The sequence below is a fragment of the Heteronotia binoei genome, chromosome 3 (genome assembly GCF_032191835.1).
Source record: "Heteronotia binoei isolate CCM8104 ecotype False Entrance Well chromosome 3, APGP_CSIRO_Hbin_v1, whole genome shotgun sequence".
Taxonomy (NCBI): Eukaryota; Metazoa; Chordata; class Lepidosauria; order Squamata; family Gekkonidae; genus Heteronotia; species Heteronotia binoei.
Genome location: NC_083225.1, coordinates 98,970,148 through 98,993,403, shown reverse-complemented (window position 1 = coordinate 98,993,403; position 23,256 = coordinate 98,970,148). Strand labels below are relative to the sequence as shown.

The following is a 23,256-nucleotide window of genomic DNA, read 5'->3' as shown; positions in this document are numbered from 1 at the left end:
TGGGACGACACTGGAAATAGACCTGTTTAAGCTCCCATAAAAACAGCCAGGATTCTGCCCCCAGAACTTTACTCCAAGCCACTTCAAAATATTGCTCTGGAGGGAAAGGGAGGGCGGGATATAAATAAAATTTTATTATTATTATTATTATTATTAAAAAGGTAAAACTTCCCTATGAAATGAATGGAAAAGAGTTTTTCTGGTGAAGAAATACAGTTGTATAGGAATCATTGATCTCAGTACTTGGCAGAGGGATCGCAGATCTGTCAAAAACAAGCCAGTGCTTTGGAAACATGTTAATATGCACGCACAAAAGACCAAAAAACAAAACAAACCCCGCCCAACCACAGCAGTAATCTGAATGAATAATCACAGGCATGAGCGCATGGGTTAAGTGATGGTCACAGGCATGGACAGATTCATGTGGAATAGATCTATTAGTTGGTACTGGCCATGGTGACCTCCACACAGAATAAGTAAACCGCTGAATAGTAGTGCCAGGAGGTAACTTCAGAGGAACACCTTGGGCTATATGCCCTGCTTATTGGGCCTCCAGGGAAACTGGTTTGGCCACCATGTGAAAAAGGATGCTGGACTAAATGGACAACTGGTCTGATCCAGCAGTGCTCTTATTTCTGTTCCCATCCATGTTCCGTTCCTCCATCCTAGGAGGAAACTTCATTGGTCTGAATTGGGGAATGAGGCAGTAGGTTGCTTTGCTCAGCTCAAGCAGAAACTGCTATGGTCTGATGATTTGAACCTGATTCCTTATAAAACCAATCCACTGAAATTACTGTGAAATTATTTAGAGATGTGTATTTCTACTCACAGTCAATATTCCCTCTAAGCTGTGGAGCCTTGTGAGCAAAAATTCTACTTCATGAGCTACTGGCATTAAAGTTGTGAGCTACTGCATAAAGCAACTTGCTCTGGGGCCATTTTTCCTGAGCTAAGACAAAAATGTGTGAGGCTAAAAACTGAACTAATTCAGACTAACTCAGCTTAGAGGGAACACTGCTCATGGCCATAAATCCCACAGGAATGTTTAAAGACCTTTCTGTTTTGGTGGCCAACCTTAAATTCTGAGTATGTATTTTAGCATACATTTTCCATAAGTGTCCAAGAAGATATAGAAGTTATTGGCCTGACCTTTAGGCAGCGCTTTGAGCAGGAACACACATTTGAATGAAGTTCCAGCTGGTTTGGCATCAGGGTGTGGCCTAATATGCAAATGAGTTCCTGGTGGCCTTTTTCTACAAAAAAGCCCTGGCCTTAGGAATGGGTTAGAAAGGAGATTACATTTTTGTCCTGTAAAATAAGCATTATTTATACTTAGCTTTAGAAAACAACCATGATCTTCCTATTCTGAGGGTGGGGTGAAGGGGGGGACAAGAAAACAAAAACTAACTTTTAGTAAAATGTATTTAAGCAAAGGTTGTGTTCTGCATTTCAAATAAAGCTTTGCCAATGCTTGTGAGAACTGCATTTGGACGTTCGCTAGTCCTTCTTTCCAAAATGACGTTCCATAGTTTACAGGATGCAAAGTGCTGTAGTCTAACAAACAGCTATTCCTAAGAAGCCAGCGCTCCATCTATGTCAAAGAAAGCTTAAGAAAATTACTTGGAAAAGCTGCTTTTTTTCTCCCCAAAATGTTTTTATTTTGCAACATCAAAGCTGTTGAACAGGTCTGGTGAACTCAAAAGATTGCCCATTGTTTTGTGTCATTTTGGTTCCCCCTAATAAACAGGGTTTACATGAATTTTCGTTGTTGCGACAACAGCGACCTGATTTTCCTAAAGAGCTTCATCGACAAATAAATCCTCTGGCAGACAAATCACTGATGCTGGGTAAGTGAACGAAGTTTGAGTCTAATGACACCTTTAAGACCAACAACGTTTCATTCTGGGCATGCGCTTTTGTATTAGGGTTTTCACTCGGAAAACTCTGAAACAAGCTAGCAAGAAAAAGCCCATGCGGGCCTGCATCACAAAAAAAGTGACGGATGTTTTCTTCCCGCCGACAAACTAGGAAACGAGCCCGATGCATGAATTTCTTCTTCCGGCTCATGGTACGCAGGCGCGAGCGCGGGAACCGGGATTTATATTTGAGTTCTCGGCAAATTCATCTGTGTTCCTTTTACGTCTTTTTGCAGGTATGTTGCGTTGGGACGGAATGTGATAGGACAGGCCGCCCCCCTCCACCCCCTCGTTCGGTGTCCCAAAGAAGGAAGGACTTGCGGATATTAATGAATGATGTATCTCATATTATGCCCAACATGGATGGGAACGGAAAGCAACTTCTTGGCGGGACTGAGAAAGGTTGGGAGAGAGGCTTCTCTGGAAGCTGCGAAGGAAGGGGAAAAGATTCATTCTTCAGTTTCGGCTGGTGACCCCGGAGAGGAAGAAAAAGAAGGGATATTTTCATCCGCACTAATTTGTGTAAGAAGCAGAGAGAAGCTTGTTTTTGACTGTGATCACACACACTAAATAATGCACTTTCCAACTGGATTTTGCAAGTTCACACAGTAAAATTCAGTTGGAACTTGCATGAAAAGTGCATTATTTGGTGTGTGTGATCGCAGCCATGAACAAGTTACTTTAAACCTCTTTGAACAAGCAAATCAGCCTTCCTTCTTGTACATAGTTTTTAGACGGTATTGATCCTTCCCCTTTCTAGTACTAGATAGAGAAGGTGTGTGTGCAGAAAAGGTGTACAGAAGAGATGGGTTAGATAAAGGGTGTGTGCGCAAGTAGTAGGAGGGACTGCGCTGCAGGGAGGTGTGGATAGAGTTGGTTTATTGTTGATTATCGTGGTTAAAAGAGAGCCCCGTGGAGCAGAGTGGTAAAGCTTCAGTACTGCAGTCCTAAACTCTGCTCACCACCTGAGTTCAATCCCGGCAGAAGCTGGGTTTCAGGTAGTCAGCTAGAGGTTGACTCAGCCATCCTTCTGAGGGCGGTAAAATGAGTACCCTGTTTGCTGGGGGGGAAAGTGTAGATGACTGGGGAAGGCAATGACAAATCACCCCATAAAAAAGTCTGCTGTGAAAATGTGAAAGCAACGTCACCCTAGAGTCGGAAACGACTGATTCTTGCACAGGGGACTACTTTTACCCTTTTTTTATCGTGGTTAAAAGCATGAGTTGGAAGTCACAGTTACAAATCTCAGGAGAAGATGACACCACCTGACTTGTAGAGCACTTGTAATGTGACACAAATTCAGTGTTTTGTGCCTGAGAGGAGAGAGTGTTGCCACTTATTATTACTGTAATTCCTGGTTCAGATTTTCTCCAGTATTATCTTGCTTTTTGCGCTGCCAGGAAACTTTCAGCATCACTTGCTGCCAATTTTATTGTTCAGGAATATTGTTGCTTGTATGATAGATATTCATTGTTCCCTATGCTCTCAAATGCCATATTGTTAAAAACGAATATTGTTGCATCATGCTGTAATTTAATCATCCTGAGAACTCTTATATCTGGACGTTTGTAATAGATCACTTAGTCCCTGATTTCTTATGCTGCTTATGAAAACTACTGCACCTGTTATTATTGTGTGTGATGTTCATTATAATGAAAGACAAAATATCCCAAAATTCTTTGTTTGCTTTTCAAGGATGAAAGTAATCACTTGTGAAATTGCATGGCACAATAAAGAGCCAGTGTATAGCTTAGATTTCCAGCATGGGACAGATGGGAAAATCAATCGACTGGCTTCTGCTGGAGTGGACACTACTGTTCGTGTGAGTTACCAATATCTGTGTATAGTAATATGGTTAAATGTCCCTCAGACTTTTGGAACAAGAAAAGAGCTATTCTCAGACAGCAAAAGGCTACAGATGTTTTAATAATACAAGTTTCTTGTTATGAGCAGTCTAAGAAGCTGATTTATTTAATAAGCTGGAGAAATGACTTTTTCTTGAAGATGATAAAGTAAATTGTTATTATGAAATCTGTTATGAAGTTCATTAGCATCTTGTGTTTAAAAGGCAGTGTTACAGTCTCTGGTCTACAGTATGTTATCAGTGTAGTGTAGTGTAGTGAATACAGTAGTTACTGGATTTCTGTTTAAGAAATTATTGAGACTTGCCCTGGATAGCCCAGACAAGCCTTTTCTTGTCACTGACTGACCTTGGCAAGTATTATTTGGATGGGAGATCTCCTTAGAATACTGGTGTTGGGAGGCAGAGGCAGGCTATCAAGTCTCTTCTCTGAACATCCTCCATGCCCCTAGTAGGACAGAAATCAGCATGACTTCCATGCCTGGGCACACATACAAAAAATGCAAAAAAAACCTTTAAAAAAAAAGAAAAAGAAATGATTGAGACTTAATTGAATTGTTGTAAAATGGGTTGCTTGACATTAATATCTGTGTGCAGATTATGAAGACAGACACATACATTATGATACATTAGCCTTTAAAAAAATATTTTCTGTTTTTTTATTTAGTTAATTTATATTCCACCCTTTCCTACGAACAGGCTATGTTCTATGACTGTAACCTTAAACCTATATGTTCTATGTTCTATGGCTGTAACCTTAAATAGATATGGAAAGTAGAAAAAGGACCAGATGGAAAGGCAATTGTGGAGTTTTTGTCCAATCTAGCTCGTCATACCAAAGCTGTGAATGTTGTACGTTTTGCTCCCAATGGTGAAATTCTGGCATCCGGTGGTGATGGTGAGTAGTTACATATAAAACCAGTACTAAACCACTGAAGTGATTTATGATATTTTATCTTGCAGATTATTGTCATATGAGACAAGAAAATAATGTTTTGACAACTGGGCATTCAAAAGATGATTTTTTTGGCATTCCTGAAGATATTTATTCCACAGCAAAACTGGTTGAAAGAACACAGGCCAAAAATATGTCTAGAAAACCACACATAAAAAATCTGAGAAGATACTCCTTTATTGTTTATCACTACTTCTAAGATTTAAAATACAAAAAAGGGGGGTTGTCAGGTGTTTTGTATAATGCTAAATAATATAGTGGGTAGAATATTTCATTTGCAAAGATGAATAAAAGTTATTTTCACAGATGCTGCAATATTGTTGTGGAAGCTGAATGATAACAAAGAGCTAGAGCCAGCTGTATTTCAAGATGATGATGATGATAACCAGCTAAATAAAGAAAATTGGATAGTAATTAAAACTTTAAGGTAAATCTTAATAGCATTTGATTAATGTTCATTCCTACTGTTTTATATTCTTAAGTGTTTTAGGATCATAGTGCTGTTTTGTGCTGCACTTTTATGGTTTGTGTCTTCCTATAGGTGCCTTCCTGCTAGGGTGGAAGCAGAATATTGTTCAGTGAAAGTTGTCAGCAAATAAAAATCTTTCTGTATTTTTGAAGCAGATGTGCAAATGTCCTGTGTCCTAAAGGGAGGGGCATCAGTGTAAGCGAGAGTCTTTACTGTTGGAGGCATCCTATCCTCAGGAGGGAAATTAGCAGGGGTGGAACAATCCCCACATCCTAAAAACTGCACCTGGCTGAATATTCCACATACACAATGTCCGTATGCAGCAGTGGAATATCTGTGACAGCAGAAGTCAGTTCATGGGATTGTGGGGAAATTACTGACTTAATATGAAAGATGGCACAGGGCCTCCTTTAGAATTGTTCATGTTTATGAAATATTTTTCACCAGCTAGCTACTTCCTTTCCCCCAGTCTAGCTATAATGGAGAAGAGTGGAAAGGGAGCTATTAGAGGACAAAGGTAAGAAAGAGAGAGGATCGTGAGCTTCAGGGATAGAATGTGGGTAAGGGAAGGAGAAAGGTGATTTGGAGGCAAGGGGCAGCAAGAATTCATTCAAGGTTCTTTTTCTCCCCTTGAACAGCAGACCACTATATTACAAACTGCTTTGGAACATCTCTTAAGTTCAAAAGTGGTTTCAGTTGGGGGTACTGAAAATCTTTGCTAGGTGTGGAAGTGCCATTTTGTACTGCACTGTCTGCTTTCTCTCCATGGCATTAATGGCAGAGATGGAATGGGAGGCTGGTATATATCTTTGCTTTGCAATGGGTTTCCCATGTGGTGAAATGAAGCAGTGTACTATGGCAGCATTGGATAGAATGTGACTGGAGAAAAATTCCTCACTTAGGGCAATTTTTACTTATTAATTATTTACAAAATTTGTATTCTGTCTTTCTGTCTTACAAGGGCAACCAAGGCAGCTAACATTTTAAAACCATTAAAATCAGCCCCCCAATACACACCATTAAAACAGAGTTAAAATGCATACAAAATATAAAAGCAGCAAATAAAACATAGGTTAGGGAGGAGGGATCATTCAGGGAATGCTGAGCAAAATAGTCTTCTGCCAGTCTACCAGTATTCACTGGTAGAAGACTGCAACAGAAGGGGACAGGCAGATCTTCCTGGGGAGAGAGTTCCTCAGCTTTGGTGCCATGACCAAGAAAGCCCTTTCCTGGGTGGCCACCCACCTAGCCTCAGAAGCTGGGGGTACCTGAAGCATGGCTTCTGAAGATGATTGTAGTGGTTTGGCAGGTTTATACTTGACAAATGGTGACCAGGCAGTGGCATATATAAAGGGATAACTGTATTTTCAGAATAGATGGAATTCTTTTAACAGTATTTTGTGCTTTCATTCATAAATATAACTGTCTTCCTCTTTATCAGACACTATCTATTGTGCTTGATTCCAGAGGTCACTTAGAAGATGTGTATGATATTTGCTGGACCCCTGATGGAAATTATATGGCATCTGCATCAGTTGACAACACAGCTATAATGTGGGATGTCAGTAAAGGTAATTGTTAAGATCATGTTCTTATGTAAAAGCATTTTTTCTTCCACTTTTTTGTGGGCCAAACAAGATGAGGCATTGGAATTCATTTCCTAGAATTCCACATTTTTTAGTTTTATTTACTTATTCAGCATGCAGGGTGCCTATTCTGCTGGTCCACTGGGACTATAGGAGGGGTTGAAGATGTATTCCCCCCTCCCCAGTTCCATTTTCATGACTTGAAGTGACTGCTTTGTGGTGGACATCTAAATACTGATCAATGTCCACCTTTGCCCAGCAGCCCTCATGAGCCTTGAAAAGGCAATGCTCAGGGCTGTAGTACATAAGTGAAAGAAAAACCACACAACACAGAAGAGCAAAACTGATTCTCTTTTCCTCTTCTGTCAGAGCAGCCTCAGAAGCCTCACTGAAAGAATTTTACCTGATTTCCCTTCCTTAGTGCAACTGCCATGTTGTATGGATTTTTGTCCATTCAGATCCCCTCCAGATCACCTTTCCAAGGTTTGCAGTTGGCTGCTTGGGGAGGGAAGAGGTGAGGTGAGGAAAATCTGTCTCTAACACTACTGCATAGAATCCATTTCTGTTTGTCAGTCTTGGGCACTTTTTGTTAAATGGGAACAAGAGTAACCAATCACATTGATGTGTAGTTGCAGATGATAGATGAAATGTGAAGTGCTGAATAATTAGTTCCTGTAGACATCATATCTTCAACTGCTTTTCCTAATGACTAAACAATTAATTCTTTATGCTATTACTAGGTCAAAAAGTTTCAATTTTTAATGAACACAAAAGTTATGTGCAAGGAATAACGTGGGATCCTGTCGGGCAGTACATTGCAACTCTTAGTTGTGATAGGTGAGTTATTATTGCTTGGAAGGTAAAATAAATACTTAATTTGATCTTTCCTTTTGGTATTATTGTTTTCTGGAATGCTTAAAATATGTAATACTTATATGGCTACCTTCAAGAATTAAATTAGTTAGCTGATTGGTTTAAAGCACCAGTTTCCTTTGAACACTCCTCTGGGGAAACATAAGCTTTAGAAGACAGGTGCTGAAATAATCCTATATATAATGCACACAATTAGTATAATTTTATACTAATATTATACTTAATATTTTCTCTATTTTTAAGGGTGTTGAGAGTATACAATACACAGACTAAGCGTGTGGCATTTAATGTTACCAAAATGCCATCAGGAGGAGGGTCTGAAGGAGAGGTCAGTAATTTTACATTTTTTCCTTTAAAACGTTGCTGTCTTAAATTAAAGCCTGTTAACAAATGAACACTCTTTGTTTAGGGGAGGGACGGTGGCTCAGTGGTAGAGCATCTGTTTGGTAAGCAGAAGGTCCCAGGTTCAATCCCCGACATCTCCAACTAAAAAGGGTCCAGGCAAGTAGGTGTGAAAAACCTCAACTTGAGATTCTGGAGAGCTGCTGCCAGTCTGAGTAGACAATACTGACTTTGATGGACCGAGGGTCTGATTCAGTATAAGGCAGCTTCAAATGTTCATATGTTCATATATCTGTTGAAGTGAGCTCTTACCCTCAAAAGTTTATGCTGGACTAAATTTCTTTAAACTTTTAAGGTGCTACTGAACTCCTACATACCGTATTTGCCGGCGTGTAAGACGACTTTTTTGCCCTGAAAAACATGCCTCAAGTGGGGGGGGGGGTCGTCTTATACGCCGGGTGCACTTCAGTTGGGATACCGTGTTTCCCCGAAAATAAGACCTACCCAAAAAATAAGCCCTAGCAGGATTTCTATGCATTTGTGATGGGCTTATTTTTTGGGTAGGTCTTATTTTCGGGGAAATACGGTAGATCCAAAGCACAAGGGACGGGGTCATGGGGGCGAGAGGCTGTCTTTTGCTGAGTGAAGGGGGAAGGTGCTGTGCAAGCCCGATCCTTTGCATGCTTACTTGGAAGTAAGCCCTTTCTGAGTTCTGTGGTTGCTCGCTCTCTGGCTGCTGTCTTTGCAGCCTTGAAACGAGAGCCCAGAAGCAACCACCTATACATTACGGTATTTAGCGACCTTCTGTCTCCTGTTTCTAGGGATTCGCTGCCTTGCAGCTCTCGCTTCGGGGGAGAATAAGGGGGCAGTTTTCATCCAGCGTGGATGCTCTTCGAGCCTTTCTCCCTTTTCTTGGTGGTGGGCAAACCAGACTTGCATTTTCTTACAGGCTCCGTCTGTCGTTCTCTCTTTGTACGGGGGGGAGGGGGAGAGGCAAGAGATCTGCTGGCCGGGTGTGTTTGTCTGGGACTGTAGCTGCACGCGGGTGGCGGGAAGTGCCGTCAAGTCGCAGCCGAGGCAAGAGATGGCTCGGGCGGGTTACCGTTGCCTGCCTCTATATTGCAAGTCGGCGCCAACTTCTTTTGCCCTCTCTCTGGGCCACCTTGGCTTGTCAGGGCTAAGCTCCGTGATCTGTCTGGATTGCACAGTGATCTTGGCAAGAGATCTCCGAACCCCCTTCTCAACAGGATCGTTTTTCTTCCGGTGCTTTCCCGACGTTTGCTCGGGCTTGTCTTGAAGTCCAGAGTGAGCAAGAGGGGCGATGGCTTCCTCCCCACTGAAGGGCGAGGAAGAGGATTGCTGGTGAGACCCCATTTCAGGGATGAAAGGACCATATGTAGGGTTGGTTTGGAGGCAGGCTTGTAAAGGGCGTACCGCGCACAGATCTCTGGAGCCGGATGGCCTATCAGACCCCGAGAGCTACCGGTAGTTCTGGGCAGATCCACCAGCGGTCGGCTAGTTTCCGGGCTGTGTACATATGGCTGCAGAAGGCAGCCTTGTTCCTCCGCGAGCAGAGATGTGCTCCCCCCACCCCCAGTTTCCACCAACGATCATTCCCCCCTCCCTCCCCTGTATCGCTTCAGCTGTAAACACCCTTATTGCAGATGGTCTCCCATTTCTCCAGCTTCCAATTTCGCCCCAGAGATGGAGGATGGGAAAACGCAGTAAAAAGATACTATCCAGGGCAGGCAGGATTTCTACTTAAAAAAAAATATTGCAACGATGGCTCCTCCCCCCCCCCCCTTCTTTTTATTTGCATCTTGACTCCCTGCATCCTTTGGTCTGCTGGCTGGTGGGGAGAGAAGCTGGCACATCTAAAGCGATGAGCGGCCTCCCAGCTGGCATTTTAAAAAAGAGGGGGGAAAGCCTCACGAAAACCAGTGGCTCCTCTCCGCACATGCTGCTTTCCGGGGTTGTGGGGGGGCTGTCTTTGAAGCGCGCGAGCCTGTGGGTGCTCTTGCGTGCGTGTGCAGGCATCCTTCTCTGACCCGGCCGGGTAACAATGAGAGAGGGAGAGACAGAAAAAGTGGCCCAACACCACCAAATGAAATTACTGAAAGAAAGGGGATTTGAACTCAAGTCTTCCAGATTCTAGTCCAGCAACCACTATACCACACTGGCCAGGAGACTTTAGTTTATTTTACCTGAATATGCCTGTGTTTGAACTTACTTTCCTCCTTGTTAAACCCTCCCTCCTCTTCTGTTGTTTCTGTACTATTGAAGTTCTAACTATAAGATTGCTTCAGGTGGGGACTTGCTTTCTGTGTTTATATTATGCACTACTACAACTCCCAAAACGCTTTCTCCCTACTCAGCTGCCACTCTTCCTCTCCAGTGAAGGCTAAGGGTGGGAGCTCAGGGGGGCGAGAAATCATCCCTCTTAAAGGGGCCACGCTTATTCGGTCTAGAGATAGACTACTCTGCAAGCGCTGCCACCCGGCGCTAGATGAGGCAGGAACAAAGAGGAGAAAGTGTGTGGAAGGTGTGTGGAAGAGGAGGTAGTCTTATACGGCGCATATATAACAAACTCTATATTTTGAGTGGAAATGTTGGGGGGGTCGTCTTATACACCCAGTCATCTTATACGCCAGCAAATACGGTACTTTTGTTGCGTCAGACCATCTGGAATGTTCAGTGTACATGTACCATTATTGCTGGAAATAAACAAATTTGTGTTGTTATAAGCATAGAAAGTTATTTCTGCCTGTGCTTTATTCTGCTTTTTAGCCTATGCCCTGCAGATTGTAAAGAAAGTATTGAAGAACACAGAGGAAGAGACTTTTTCAGATATGGATTCACTTGAATCCTCTTTGTGTTACTATTTTTGATTATTCAAATAGTTAGAGCTTTCAGAATAGCTTTTTCTGTTCCCACCTGTCATAGCCATGGAGAACAAGAATCTTCTGTCCTTTCTTAATCTTCACATTTCAGGGCTTTTATCATTATTGAAAGGAAGATGCAGGATAAGCAATGTGCATGAAAGTACCAAGGCTTGTGGTACAGCACTAATACTCATGGTGCATTCACACTACACTAAATAATGTGTTTTACATCCAGATTTTTGCTATTCTTACGCAGCAAAAATCCGGATGTAAAACACATTATTTAGTGTAGTGTGAATGCACCATCAGGATTGCTTTACACTGTGACTTTCCTACAAGGACATAATCAGTGTGGGAATTATTATGCATGAAAAATCACTGGTAACATAATTCACATAATGTGGCAACCATTTTCTACACAAAATTAACCTCATACTGGAAAATTTAATGAGTGAAGTGACCCATATAGGATTGCTACTTTGAGGGGAAAAAATCCTATCCTTTTCATAGAAGCTTAATAGAAAAGTATTTACCAGCTGATGTTACTTACCTCCACGTGTCTCCACATAAAGCCTTTATTAAAGGGACTGGGCATTTTTCTCCAGGCTTCTTAGCAAACCCTAAATGCAAAAACACAGCAACAAGACCTAATCTGAAATACAAACTATAAGGCCCAACTTTGGCCGAGAGACTATGGCCCTTTTCACACTTACCGGTGGAAGCCAGAAGGGAGTCGGAATTGTGCCGCCTTGCAGTAATCCGAGACAGGGATGGGAGTTTTCAGACACATGTTTTTTTTCCCGGTAGGGTTCCGTGATTGAAGCAAGCCATTTCACACTGTTCCGCTTTTATCTTGCTTCCACCAGCGCCAGCCGTTTTCGCCTGCCGGCGCGCGATCTCCGGCTTATTTTTTTTTTTGGAACGTCGGGCAAAGATCACTATAGCGCTATAGCATCGTATCACAACAGCACCACCATAGAGATGGCTAGGCTCCATTGAGATAAGTTACCAAGTTTCAGCGGTGGCGATCTGTGGTGATGCTGTTGTGATATGTCACTATAGCGATTTTAGCCGACGTTCAAAAAAAAAAAAACCGAAGATCGCGTGCCGGTGGGCGAAAAAGGGCACGAAAACTGCTCCCGGGTTAGATACTGGACATTTCACACAGCGCCCCATAGCGATTTCAACCCGGAAGGAGGGGTTGAAAAGTGGAAGAAGCTGCTCTTTGTTAGTAACGACTCAGGCATGCCTCACTACCGGGACAGCCGCAGGACTGTGTGAAAAGGTGAGACTATTCCGGTAGCAGCCAGTTACTGAATCGGGTCTGTCTGAAATGCCAACAGAAACCCGTTACTGTTCAGTAACTGACCGGCTGCCATACCGGAATACTTAGGCTGTGTGAAAAAGATCTATGTAAGTAAAGTGTGGTGTTTTCCACTACCATATTTCCAAAGCACACAGAGATGATTTTTTTCGTAATATTACTGTTAAAAGGTGATAAATAGTTCAGCATGACAGTTTCTGGAACTGGATAGTCACCTGACAGACTGCCTTTGGTCAGAGAGCAGTGGTCATGGGCACCATGATGCTTGCTGTTGAGTTTCCTGGCTAGGGATGGGCACAGAACCAAATTACTGTGTCATTGTTCATGAACTGAGGTTCGTGCCCATCCCTATCCACAACCATCCATGTGGTTTTTTGGAGGTTAGTGGTGCTCATAGTGGGAAGGGGGGAGGAGTGAGAAGGATTGCTGAAATGGCTTGAATCCATATACGTATAATAGTGGGGCTGATGCACCCTTCAGCTGTTAGGCTGAAATTGATGCAAGCCATTTCAGCAATCCCTTTTGCTCCCTCCACTTCCAAGGGATTGCTGAAATGACTGCGGGCTCTGTTGGGCTATCCGGTGTGAACCAGTAGAGCTTCAGCCAAGGCTGTGGTGATGCACCTTGCAAAGGCTATTTAAAGGGATGTTCCCTTTAAATAGCTTTTGTAAGGCACACTGTGCACAAGTGAAGTCCAAGTAGTGAGTTCACCTTGAAGTGAGATTGGAGCGGTAGCCATTTTTTGATGATCTCCACTGCCTGTTCTCAAAATTCCAAAAATCCCCATAAGCTAAAAAAAAGGGGGGATGTTCCTGCTGTAGAGGATGCTGCCTAGCTTGTTGAATAAAGAAGACCACAAAAGGATATATCCAGTTAACAGTTTGTACTGTAAATAAAAATAACTGGAATTTTTTATTGTGGCATTTTTCAGGTGAAAAGCTATCGAATGTTTCATGATGACAGCATGAAGTCTTTCTTTCGAAGACTAACTTTTACTCCTGATGGCTCTCTGCTTCTTGCTCCTGGTATGTGCAGATTCTTTTATGGCCTCATAGGAGTTTGCAGTGGAAGAGGATAACTTGTTCTCGTTTTGTAAACAGCAGCTTATGTAGTGTTAGGATTTATTTCAATCACATTTTTCTCTCTTTTCCCTATTCCTTCCCCAGCCCAGCAACACATTGGTGTTGCTGTACAAGTATCCTATAGATATAAAAGCCCTTTTGTCTGGCAAAATGGAGCTCTCCCACTGGTTGGGGGTGCACTCCATCAGCATTTAGCCCATCAAACCATCAGTCAAGAGTATTTGCATGCCATTGGTTGAGTCTTCTCTCTCCCACCCGAGTGGCTGTTGCTTGCTAGCCAAGCTGATTCTGTAAGTAAAAGGCAACCAATCTTGGTTCTGGCAGTTTCTGGCTCTCTCTACTCTCCCGTTGGTTGAACCGCCCACTTCGCAGAGGAGAGAAAGAAAGCCTTCCCTCAATTGGCTGAGGAAGGGAGAAGGAAGTAAAAAGCCAGACAAAACCTTCTCTTGATTGGCTGAGGGCTCCTTCCTCTCCTTCTCTAGAAGGGAAACAGCCAGAGATGAGAAAAAATGGCATCCTGTAGCAGTAGACCAGAAATATAGAGAGAAATAGGGAGGGAAAGCGAGAGAAAGAAAGAGATTGAAGTCCTGTGCTTAAAACAAACAATGTTATCAGAGAGAGAGAGAGATAGTCTGAAAGGTATTATAAAGGCTTCTGAGGGAGAACTCATTGGGGCCAGTCCTGACCTAGGGATGCCAGTTCCAGGTTGGTGGGAAATTCCTAGAGATTTTGTGGTGGAGATTGAGAAAAGCAAAGGGCTTCAGACCAGGGTCTGCCATACCCAGGTTCTTGCTGTGGAAGCTGACTTTCAGCCTAACACAGGTTTTCAGTCACAGACTTTTACCCTAACCTACTTCACAGGGTTGTTGTGCAGATCAAAGGGGGGAGAGAAGAATGATGTAAGCTGCTTTGGTCCCCCCACACACACTCTGTGGGGAAAGACTGTCCTTTTCCTAGCTAGAAGTTGCAGGGAGGGGGGAGGCAATGGAAAACTGAAGTCAGAGGGGTAGATAAAGAGAAGGAGACAGGGTTGCCAACTCCAGGTTAGGAAATTCCTGGAGATTTAAGGGGTGGAGTCTGGGAGGATGGCGTTTGAGGAGGAGTGGGACCTCAGGCAGGTACAATGCCATAGACTCACCCTCCAAACCAGCCATTTCCTCATGGGGGACCACTATTACTAATCTCCAGAATCAGCTCCCCGTGAGGTGGGGGGGGGGGGAGAGTGAATGCCTTCAATAGGATGAGTGGGAAGATAGCAAGGGCGGGGGGACACTCACCCCAGAGCCTCTTTCTAGAGCCCATTGTTTTTTTCTTCACAATGGCCCTTATTCTAGTAAGGAATAAAATGGTAATGAAAGATTTAATTGTTCTTCATTTATGCCACATCTAACCATGCTGTCCTATTTGAATAATACTGGCAGGACATACGTAGCTTCCCCTTCCCAGCTTGGTTCTTTCCCGTTAACTAGATACTCAAGTTTACTATTTAAAGCAGGAAGCCTTTACCCCTTATATGCAAGCCAGAACTCCTTGCAGGAAGTGGTATGAGATACCAAGCTCAGAGAACTATTTCATTAAGGCTCTTAAAGGAAAACATATTTGCACCTGTGATATAGTCAGCCCCTTACAGAATCAATACATTATTTACAGTGTAATCCTAAATCCATGGAAGTCTATAAATTTAAGAATTTAGAAGGCTGTAACTCAGTTTAAGGTTGCACTGTTAATCACTGCCATTATCAAGCTGTAGTCATGATTTAAGGGAACCTGATGCTTTCATTCATGTTAGGCTTTGGGAGAATTGTTTTAACAGTAGTTTGAAGTGTTAAGTGCAAAACTGACATTGACATTTCTTCACCTTTCTCAGCTGGCTGTGTGGAATCAGGAGAAAATGTAACAAACACCACTTATGTATTTTCTAGAAAAAATCTGAAAAGGTAGAGTTTTATTTGCATGTACAGTTGCCCACATTTTAAAATGTAGATAAGAAATGCCATTTCCTAAAGAGCTGCTGTTTCTTATTAGACCTGTAGCTCATTTGCCTTGTCCTGGAAAGGCGACTCTAGCAGTTCGTTGCTGTCCAGTCTACTTTGAGCTGAGATCTGCACTTAGCAAAGGTATTGTAAATGCTTTGAAAAGAATATTGTATTAAGAGGAAAATCTAACTGTATCATTGGGGTCTTATTTATGTCTTATTTTAAACAGCTCTTTTGAATTGCTTAATGCAGTTCGTTCCCATAAATGCATTTTGCTGATTCTACAAGGTGTGCAATTCTCTTGCCTTTTCATATTTTTAGTATATGAGAAATTATTTTTAGCATGTAATGCTACAGAATTGTTATTGGTTAAATAGGTTGGGGAAGGGAAGGGTACCAAGGCTTTTTACTATCTTAAAATATGTATCTTTGGTCTGTAGGAATCCACACTAATGGTCTCGTTCAGTAAAATATTGCTCAGGATCAAAGTGAGGATGAAAAAGCTGAAACATACATATGAGTCACTTGAATCTATAGAATGGGTGGGATAATCTCTGAGTTTGCAGAAGCACTTTACATAAAAATGGAGAATTTCCAGAACTGCATAAACAGATAATGAGTCAGAATGTTTCTCAGCTTTATCCCAGTTTCAAATTAAAAAGAACTACATACTTTTTAATTATTTTTGCTTTCAGTGAACTTACAGAATTGAGGAATATTTATGATTACAGTAAAATGTTAGTTCAGTTTATACTACTGTTGTAGAGGAGTCTGTGTTAAAAAAAACATGAACATGACAGTCACGTGGCTTCTTGGTGCCAATGAAAGATCTGTATTTGTTTCTATTCTGTTTGAATGAAAGAATTCAAAAAAGGCTGTAGTGTCTTCTGAGTTACAGATTCTAAAATTACATTGCAAAAGCCTGAACATATGAATAGAAAATTGTTTTAATTTTAAAACTCTTTGTATTTTAGAGGATACTTCCCAGAAAATTGGTCTAATAAATCTGCCTTATCGGTTAGTTTTTGCTGTTGCTTCAGAAGATTCTGTACTTTTCTATGACACGCAGCAGTCCTTTCCTTTTGGTTATGTATCCAATATACATTACCATACACTGAGTGACATTTCTTGGTAAGTAAATGAGGTACTTCGTTCTTGGAACATACTGAACTATAGAACTATGTAGTAAAGAGACTTCCAACTGTCTGAAGCTTCCATTCTCCACCCAATCCAAAATCTTGCAGATATTCCTCTTCTAGAGTAGAAATAAAGCTAGAGTCTGACTTAAGAGCCTTATCATGGAATCACAAAGTTGGAAGGGCCCTCCAGGGTCATCTAGTCCAACCCCCTGCACAATGTTGGAAACTCACAAATACCTTCCCCTAAATTCACAGGATCTTTATTGCTGTCAGATGGCCATCTAGCCTCTGTTTAAAAACCTCCAAGGAAGAAGAGCCCACCACCTCCTGAGCAAGCCTGTTCCACTGAGGAACCACTCTAACAGTCAGGAAGTTCTTCCTAATGTTGAGCTGGAAACTCTTTTGATTTAATTTCAACCCGTTGGTTCTGGTCCTACATTCTGGGGCCACAGAAAACAATTCCACACCATCTTCTATATGACAGCCCTTCAAGTACTTGAAGATGGTGATCATATCACCTCCCAGCTGTCTCATCTCCAGGCTAAACATGCCCAGCTCCTTCATCCTTTCTGCATAGGAGTTGGTCTCCAGACCCCTCACCATTGCCCTCCTCTGGACCCGTTCCAGCTTGTCTATATCCTTCTTGAAATGTGGTGCCCAAAACTGAACACAGTACCCAGGTGAGCAAAGTAAAGCGATACCATCACTTCATGTGATCTGGGCACTATACTTCTGTTGATACAGCCCAAAATTGCATTTGCCTTTTTTAGCCACCACATCACACTGTTGACTCATGTTCAGCATATGATCCACTAAGACCCCTAGATCCTTATGCACGTACTACTGCTAAGACAAGTCTCCCCCATCCTATAACCATGCATTGTATTTTTTTCTACCTAAATGCAGAACTTTATATTTATCCCTGTTAATATTCATTTTATTGGTTTCAGCCCAGTTTCCCAGCCTATCACGGTCATCCTGTATCCTGTTTCTTTCTACTGTATTCAGTATCATCTGCAAATTTAATAAGCATTCCCTCTATTCCTTCATCCAAATCATTGACAAAGATGTTGAACAAAACAGGTCCCAGGACAGATCCTTGAGGCACTCCACTTGTCACTCCTCTCCAAGAGGATGAGGAACCATTCACAAGCACTCTTTGGGTGTGATCTGTCAACCAGTTACAGATCAGAGTGCTGATTTAATATAAAAGGCAGTATATCATATATTCCTTAAAACAGAAGACAATTTCTTGCTTAACATTATTGATATATAACCAGTTCAATTATGGGTTACAATGCATGTCTTTTGTTTAACTTCATCTTGGTAATAATTTTCAGCAATGTTCTGAAAGCTGTCACTGGGTTCAGCAGTCCACTTTTCACATACAGGACTGGATGGTTGAGATCAGTGGTCTGTAATGTGACACTGCATTACTTTGCAACATGAGCAGCTCCTGCATGTTCAAAAACACCCTGAAAATATTTGTATAGAGTAGGAGTATTATCTTCAAAGCAAAATTAAAATATAAACCACATATACATCAGTCTATATAGATTAGTCAAAGCAATGTGATTTTCAAGAAGGTTCTTGGTGTATATTTTTATTACTGGAGAATAATTAGGGCTGTCTAAACGTCTGTTTCCATGAAACAGGTCTAGTGATGGATCCTTCCTTGCTATTTCTTCTACGGATGGATATTGCTCTTTTGTGACTTTTGATGAAGGTGAACTTGGAATACCACTGAAAGAAAAACCAGTTTTAAGCAGCAGAACTCCCAACACAGTAGAGAAGAAAATAAAAAAGGGTCAGTCTCCCAGTGTTGTTTCCCCAGTCCCCAAACCAGTAGATGCCACTCTTCCTAATAGAATCACGGATCCAAGCAGTCCTACTGTACAACCCAAGACTCCAGTAAATATTAAAGACTTGCCCTCAATCCCTGTTAGTGTTAGAAATATTCTAGCATCTTCTTCAGAAGAGAAGAAACCCATACAGCCTTCTGGCCACAGCTCTAAAGTAAACCAACCCAGGAGGATTACACTAAATACTCTACAAGCATGGAGTAAGGCACCAAGGTAAGTCTGTAAAGCATTCCATGGTCTTTCAAAAATTGGTATGTCTGAACTGAAGCAAATTTGTTTCAATGGGTTCTTTAATATGAGTTTCTAATTTATTTTCTTTAATTTTGTGTAAATTGTTAGCTGTTTGTACAGACTTGGAAAAATATTATATAATTTTTAATTTTACAAAATAAATATGATTAGGGATTGTGGTATCTAAAGTACAGTATTCTCTCATATGTTCCTGATTGGGAATTAAGATCTCAGGGAGAGACTGTCCCTCCAATCAAAGAAGCTCATTCTGTCAGCCCTACAGTTATGGAACAACCTCCCCAGACTCATGCATGGCCCCCTAATTTATGATCTTCAGGAGGCAATTGAAAATAAGTTTACTTGGGACTGTATTCAACCAATTTAGTTTATATCTATTGGCAGCCCTAATCAGAGATTCTGAATTGTGGACTTTTGTGTGGTTTTTGTAACTGGTGTTTTACTTGTATTTTAAGCTGCCTTGAGTTCCACAAAGTAGAAAGGCAGCTAATATATGTTTTGAATAAATAAATATTTATTTATATTTCCCCTTTCTTTCTTAGGAGGGTTGCTTTGATTCCTCTAAAGGCAGATACTCCAGACTCAGTAAACACAGTATCTACATTATCTTCCACAGAAACAGTTCAGCATGGTAAAATAACTTAATGTTGATAGCATATAAAGAAATATAAAAGAGTTTTTAATTGGTTCAACATGGTAAAATAACTTAATGTTGACAGGCTATAAAGAAAAAGAGTTTTTAATTGGTTTTGACCCAGTGGCAAGATTTAGATTTACTGGCATCACATGAACAATCATGGACTACTGTAGCTGGGACAGTTATTCCCTGCGTTCCTCCTCCCTCCTTTTACTAATTAAACTGACTAGCAATTCCTTGGCTTTCAGAAAATTGTATGTTGTCATTGGCAGGAGAGAAGAAAATGTGCCTTGACAATGCAGATTTGTTTACGGGGGCAATTTAGATCCTCAGATAGGACATGGGACATCTTCAGGGTGACATCTTTAGGAAGAACATTTGGGCTTGAGTTTCACCTTTGGGTCTTGCTGTCAAAAGTCAAGATGAATTGATCTTAATATCCAAGTCCTGGGGTCCTAAAAATCAATAGTCCAGAATTCCAGATGATTGGCCAGTACTGAATTTGGAGGGGAACTTTAGCCTGACTTCCAAGAGTATGATTGGTCCTGATGAGACAATCCCATGCTGGGAGGAAAGGACACCATGCCATTGTGGATTTGTTTTTTTCTCCAAGAAGGGACATTTTGTCCAAGAAGCCTTTGCCTCCTTGTGTCTGCTTTCCAAGAGGGGAACATAAAGTTTCTCTGTAAGTAAAAACTTAGTGAATTAATTATGTATTTACTTACTTTTGCCATCAAGCCACAGCTGACTTATGGCAACCCTAATTAGAGTTTTCAAGGCAAGAGACGTTCAGAGGTGGTTAGCCATTGCCTGCTTCCACATCACAATCATGGTATTCCTTGGAGGTTTCTCATCCAAATAGTAGCCAGGGTCAACCCTGCTTAGCTTCCGACAACATCAGGCTAGCCTGGGCTATCCAGGTCAGGGAAGTTAATATTACCTCTTTCATTTATTCTCCTTAGTATTCTTACTGTAGTAACTGTCTTCAGAATATTCTCAATTATTTCTATGTAAGATTTGTGCTGTTATTAAAGATAGATCCATTTTTTTAACTGAACTGATGTGTGACTTGACTGCTTGTAGAGAATCTCACTCAAGCAAGGCTGTTCATATCACACAACCAGAAACCAGAAAGCACTGAGCTGAGTAACAGGCGGGTGCAGGGAAGTACTCAGCCCTGCGTCTGCTTCCCTCATTCATATACACCCCAGTCCTCTGGGGGAACAAGACCACTGAGGAGGGACGGTAGATCAGTGGTAGAGCATCTGCTTGGTAAGCAGAAGGTCCCAGGTTCAATCCCCGGCATCTCCAATTAAAAAGGGTCCAGGCAAGTAGGCATGAAAAACCTCAGCTTGAGACCCTGGAGAACTGCTGCTAGTCTGAGTAGACAATACTGACTCTGATGGACCGAGAGTCTGATTCAGTATAAGGCAGCTTCGTATGTTCGTAGGAGGGATGGGGGAGAGGTTGGTAGAGGCAGGCAGTTCTACTAAAGACTTGGATCCCAAACTCTGGTGGAGGAAAGGCTTGGAGTTTAAACAGAACACAGACCAGTCCATCTTGGTCTGCACTCTGCAGTCATTTTATCAGATTCAGCAAACTGTTTTCCGCTTCAACAAACTGACTAAATGCAGTTTGGTGGTTGAAATGGAACAGTAAGCTATTGTTTGCCATGAACACTAAGAAGTAACTAGTATTAGGCAATTAGTAACTATTGAAACAGGATGCAGAAGAGGAAGAAGAAGAACACAAGCCTGCTGGAGGTTTCTTCCAGGCTTATTGCCAAATGAACTGTGAAATTTGGCATTTCATCTAAGCCTGCTTATGACTTGTTTTCAGTCCCCACCTCTTGCCCAGCCCATGGAATGGCAGTCCATGAGAACTGGTACAATAAATGTTACACTATTATTTTCATAGATTTCATGATCATTCAGTATCTTTGTCCCACAATTTTTAATATTCATAAACAGAAAAGATACTGATTTTGATTTTTTTTCTCTATTTCAGAGAGACCCTCATCACCTGAAGACCCTCTGCAAAATCCACCAGCACCTAAGCGCCTTAAGGCTGATGAAACTGCCAGTTCTGGATTGCTCGAAGATAAAATTTAAAACCACTAATATAATGTACTATATGGTTGCCTTGCTCTTTAGAAGCCACAGTTGTCTAAGTAATAGATTTGCAACACCCAAGTTATCTGAGAAATGAGCTGCTGCAAAAGAGTCAAACTTACATCAGTGCTGTCCCAACATTATCATCAAATTGTTGGGTATATTAGAGGCCAATGAAAGTTCAGGGTTATCTAGGTAACATGAATATCACATGATTTCAAATGTCTTTCTAGAACTTCATTTAAGTATTGACTTTCCTGTAAGCTTGTGACGGGTAAAGAAAGTTGCTGGTTAAAGGATAACATGCATCTGTTTCAAAGCTTCGCAAGGAAATTTGCACAAAGAAACTGGTTTGCTTAAGTTATGGTACAATTCTAAGCTCAATTACATCCTTATAAGTCCATTGACTTCAGTGGACTTAAAAGGCTAACTGTTTAGGGTCGCACTGTATGTCATTCCATGTGCTTTCCAGAACTTTACGTGGGAAGTGACTACCTGGTTCGTATCTTATCAATTATGGGCAAATATCAAAAAGTCAAAAGATTTCACCTCATGCAAGTGAAAAATAGCAGGTTTTTTATGGTGAGTTAAAGGAGGTAGGTTGGAAATGTAAATGTAATGTATCTTTTCATTAAATAGCCAAAGTACAAAAAAAAAGTATGTCAAAGGGTTTCTGTGTGGTGCAGACATTAAAAATGGTTGCATAATCCTATGATATGTTGGCTTATTTTTTTTTAAGGAACAATTATAGCAGTGCTAAATAGGTGAAAGGTCTTCATATGTGAATTTATTTTGCTTGTTATAATATATGATTACCATAGATGCAGTACATAGAATAAAAGTTCAAAATTCATATTCAGACTTTTCTGTCAATTTCTCTTTTCTATCAATTTCTGTCAATTGCAAGGAGCTCCTGGTCCTCAGGAAACAAGTTTGCACTCTTAAGGCTGAGGAAGACTCTCAGGGATTTGTTAGATGAGCCCCACTCCGAACATGGCAGCCCCATTGCTGCCAGGGAGCATGACAGTCAAGAGGGAATAGGGCACCGTGCTGAGGATAAGGTGAATGCACCCTCAGAAGGGACCTCTTCTTCAGTTGGTGAGCAGGTATCCTTTTACGCTAAGGAACCATCTCTGGGCAGGGAGGGGAAGTTGGTGATTCAATCCTTAGACAAGTAGATAGCTGGGTGGCAAAACTGCATACTGACTGTGTTGTGGCGATTTGCCTGCCTGGTGCAAAGGTAGCAGACATTACACGTGTTGCAGATAGGCTGATAGTGTTAGGGAGGAGCCAGTGGTCATGGTGCATGTTGGCACCAACAATGTGGGGAAATGTCATGAGATCCTGGAGGAAAAATTTAGGCAGGAGACTCAAGGCCAGGACCTCCGAGGTAGCCTTCTCAGAAGTGCTACCTGTTCCACGCGCAGGGCTGGAGACACAGGCACAAGTTAGAAGTCTCGATATGTGGATGAGACGATGGTGTAGGGAGGAAGGGTTCGTTAGGCACTGGGATGCTTTTTTGAACAAGCGGGAGCTGTACAAAGACGGTTTCCACTTGTCCCCAGAAGGAACCAGACTGCTGGCGCTTAAAATCAAAAAGGTGGCAGAGCAATGTTTAAACTCAATCTTAGGGGAAAGCTGACAGGAGATGAAATGTCTCTGGTTCGGGATGACTCATCTCAAAGAGATGAAGGGTTACCTGTTACTTTTCTACCAGGCAATGGATTAGAGTTGTCTACTGAGATGGTGACAAACAGTATGGACTGTCTGCCAAAGTCTCGAGGCAGCAGGAGGAAGGCTGTGCGCCTAACTTGCCTGAGAAATTATAGATGTTTATATGCAAATGCTAGAAGTGTCTGAGGTAAAATTGGGGAGTTGGAATGCTTAGTGTTGGGGGAAAACCTAGACATTGTGGGTATTTCAGAAACTTGGTGGAATGAGAAGAGTCAGTGAGACACAGTGATTCCTGGATATAAATTATATCAGAAGGAT

The 23,256-nt window shown here is 41.7% G+C and overlaps 1 protein-coding gene across 1 annotated transcript; it reads left to right on the top strand.

Annotated features, from left to right (window-relative positions):
* Positions 1–1,937: 1,937 nt before the first annotated feature.
* On the top strand, positions 1,938–22,125 carry CHAF1B (chromatin assembly factor 1 subunit B). Its single transcript, XM_060234273.1, has 14 exons — positions 1,938–2,152; positions 3,612–3,738; positions 4,543–4,675; positions 5,039–5,159; positions 6,669–6,772; positions 7,528–7,624; positions 7,904–7,988; positions 13,140–13,233; positions 15,158–15,227; positions 15,316–15,407; positions 16,241–16,397; positions 18,061–18,480; positions 19,059–19,147; positions 21,161–22,125. Exons 2-14 carry the CDS (start codon positions 3,613–3,615, stop codon positions 21,262–21,264), a joined length of 1,692 nt encoding a protein of 563 aa, XP_060090256.1. The 5' UTR covers positions 1,938–2,152; position 3,612; the 3' UTR covers positions 21,265–22,125.
* The last annotated feature ends 1,131 nt before the right edge of the window (positions 22,126–23,256 follow it).

Excerpts from the sequence above, each read along its gene's own strand:
- CHAF1B (XM_060234273.1), top strand. The coding sequence starts at position 3,613 with ATGAAAGTAATCACTTGTGAAATTGCATGGCACAATAAAGAGCCAGTG. Across the intron at positions 3,739-4,542 it reads GAGTGGACACTACTGTTCGT|ATATGGAAAGTAGAAAAAGG; the intron begins GTGAGTTACCAA and ends AACCTTAAATAG. Across the intron at positions 15,408-16,240 it reads GAGATCTGCACTTAGCAAAG|AGGATACTTCCCAGAAAATT; the intron begins GTATTGTAAATG and ends TTTGTATTTTAG.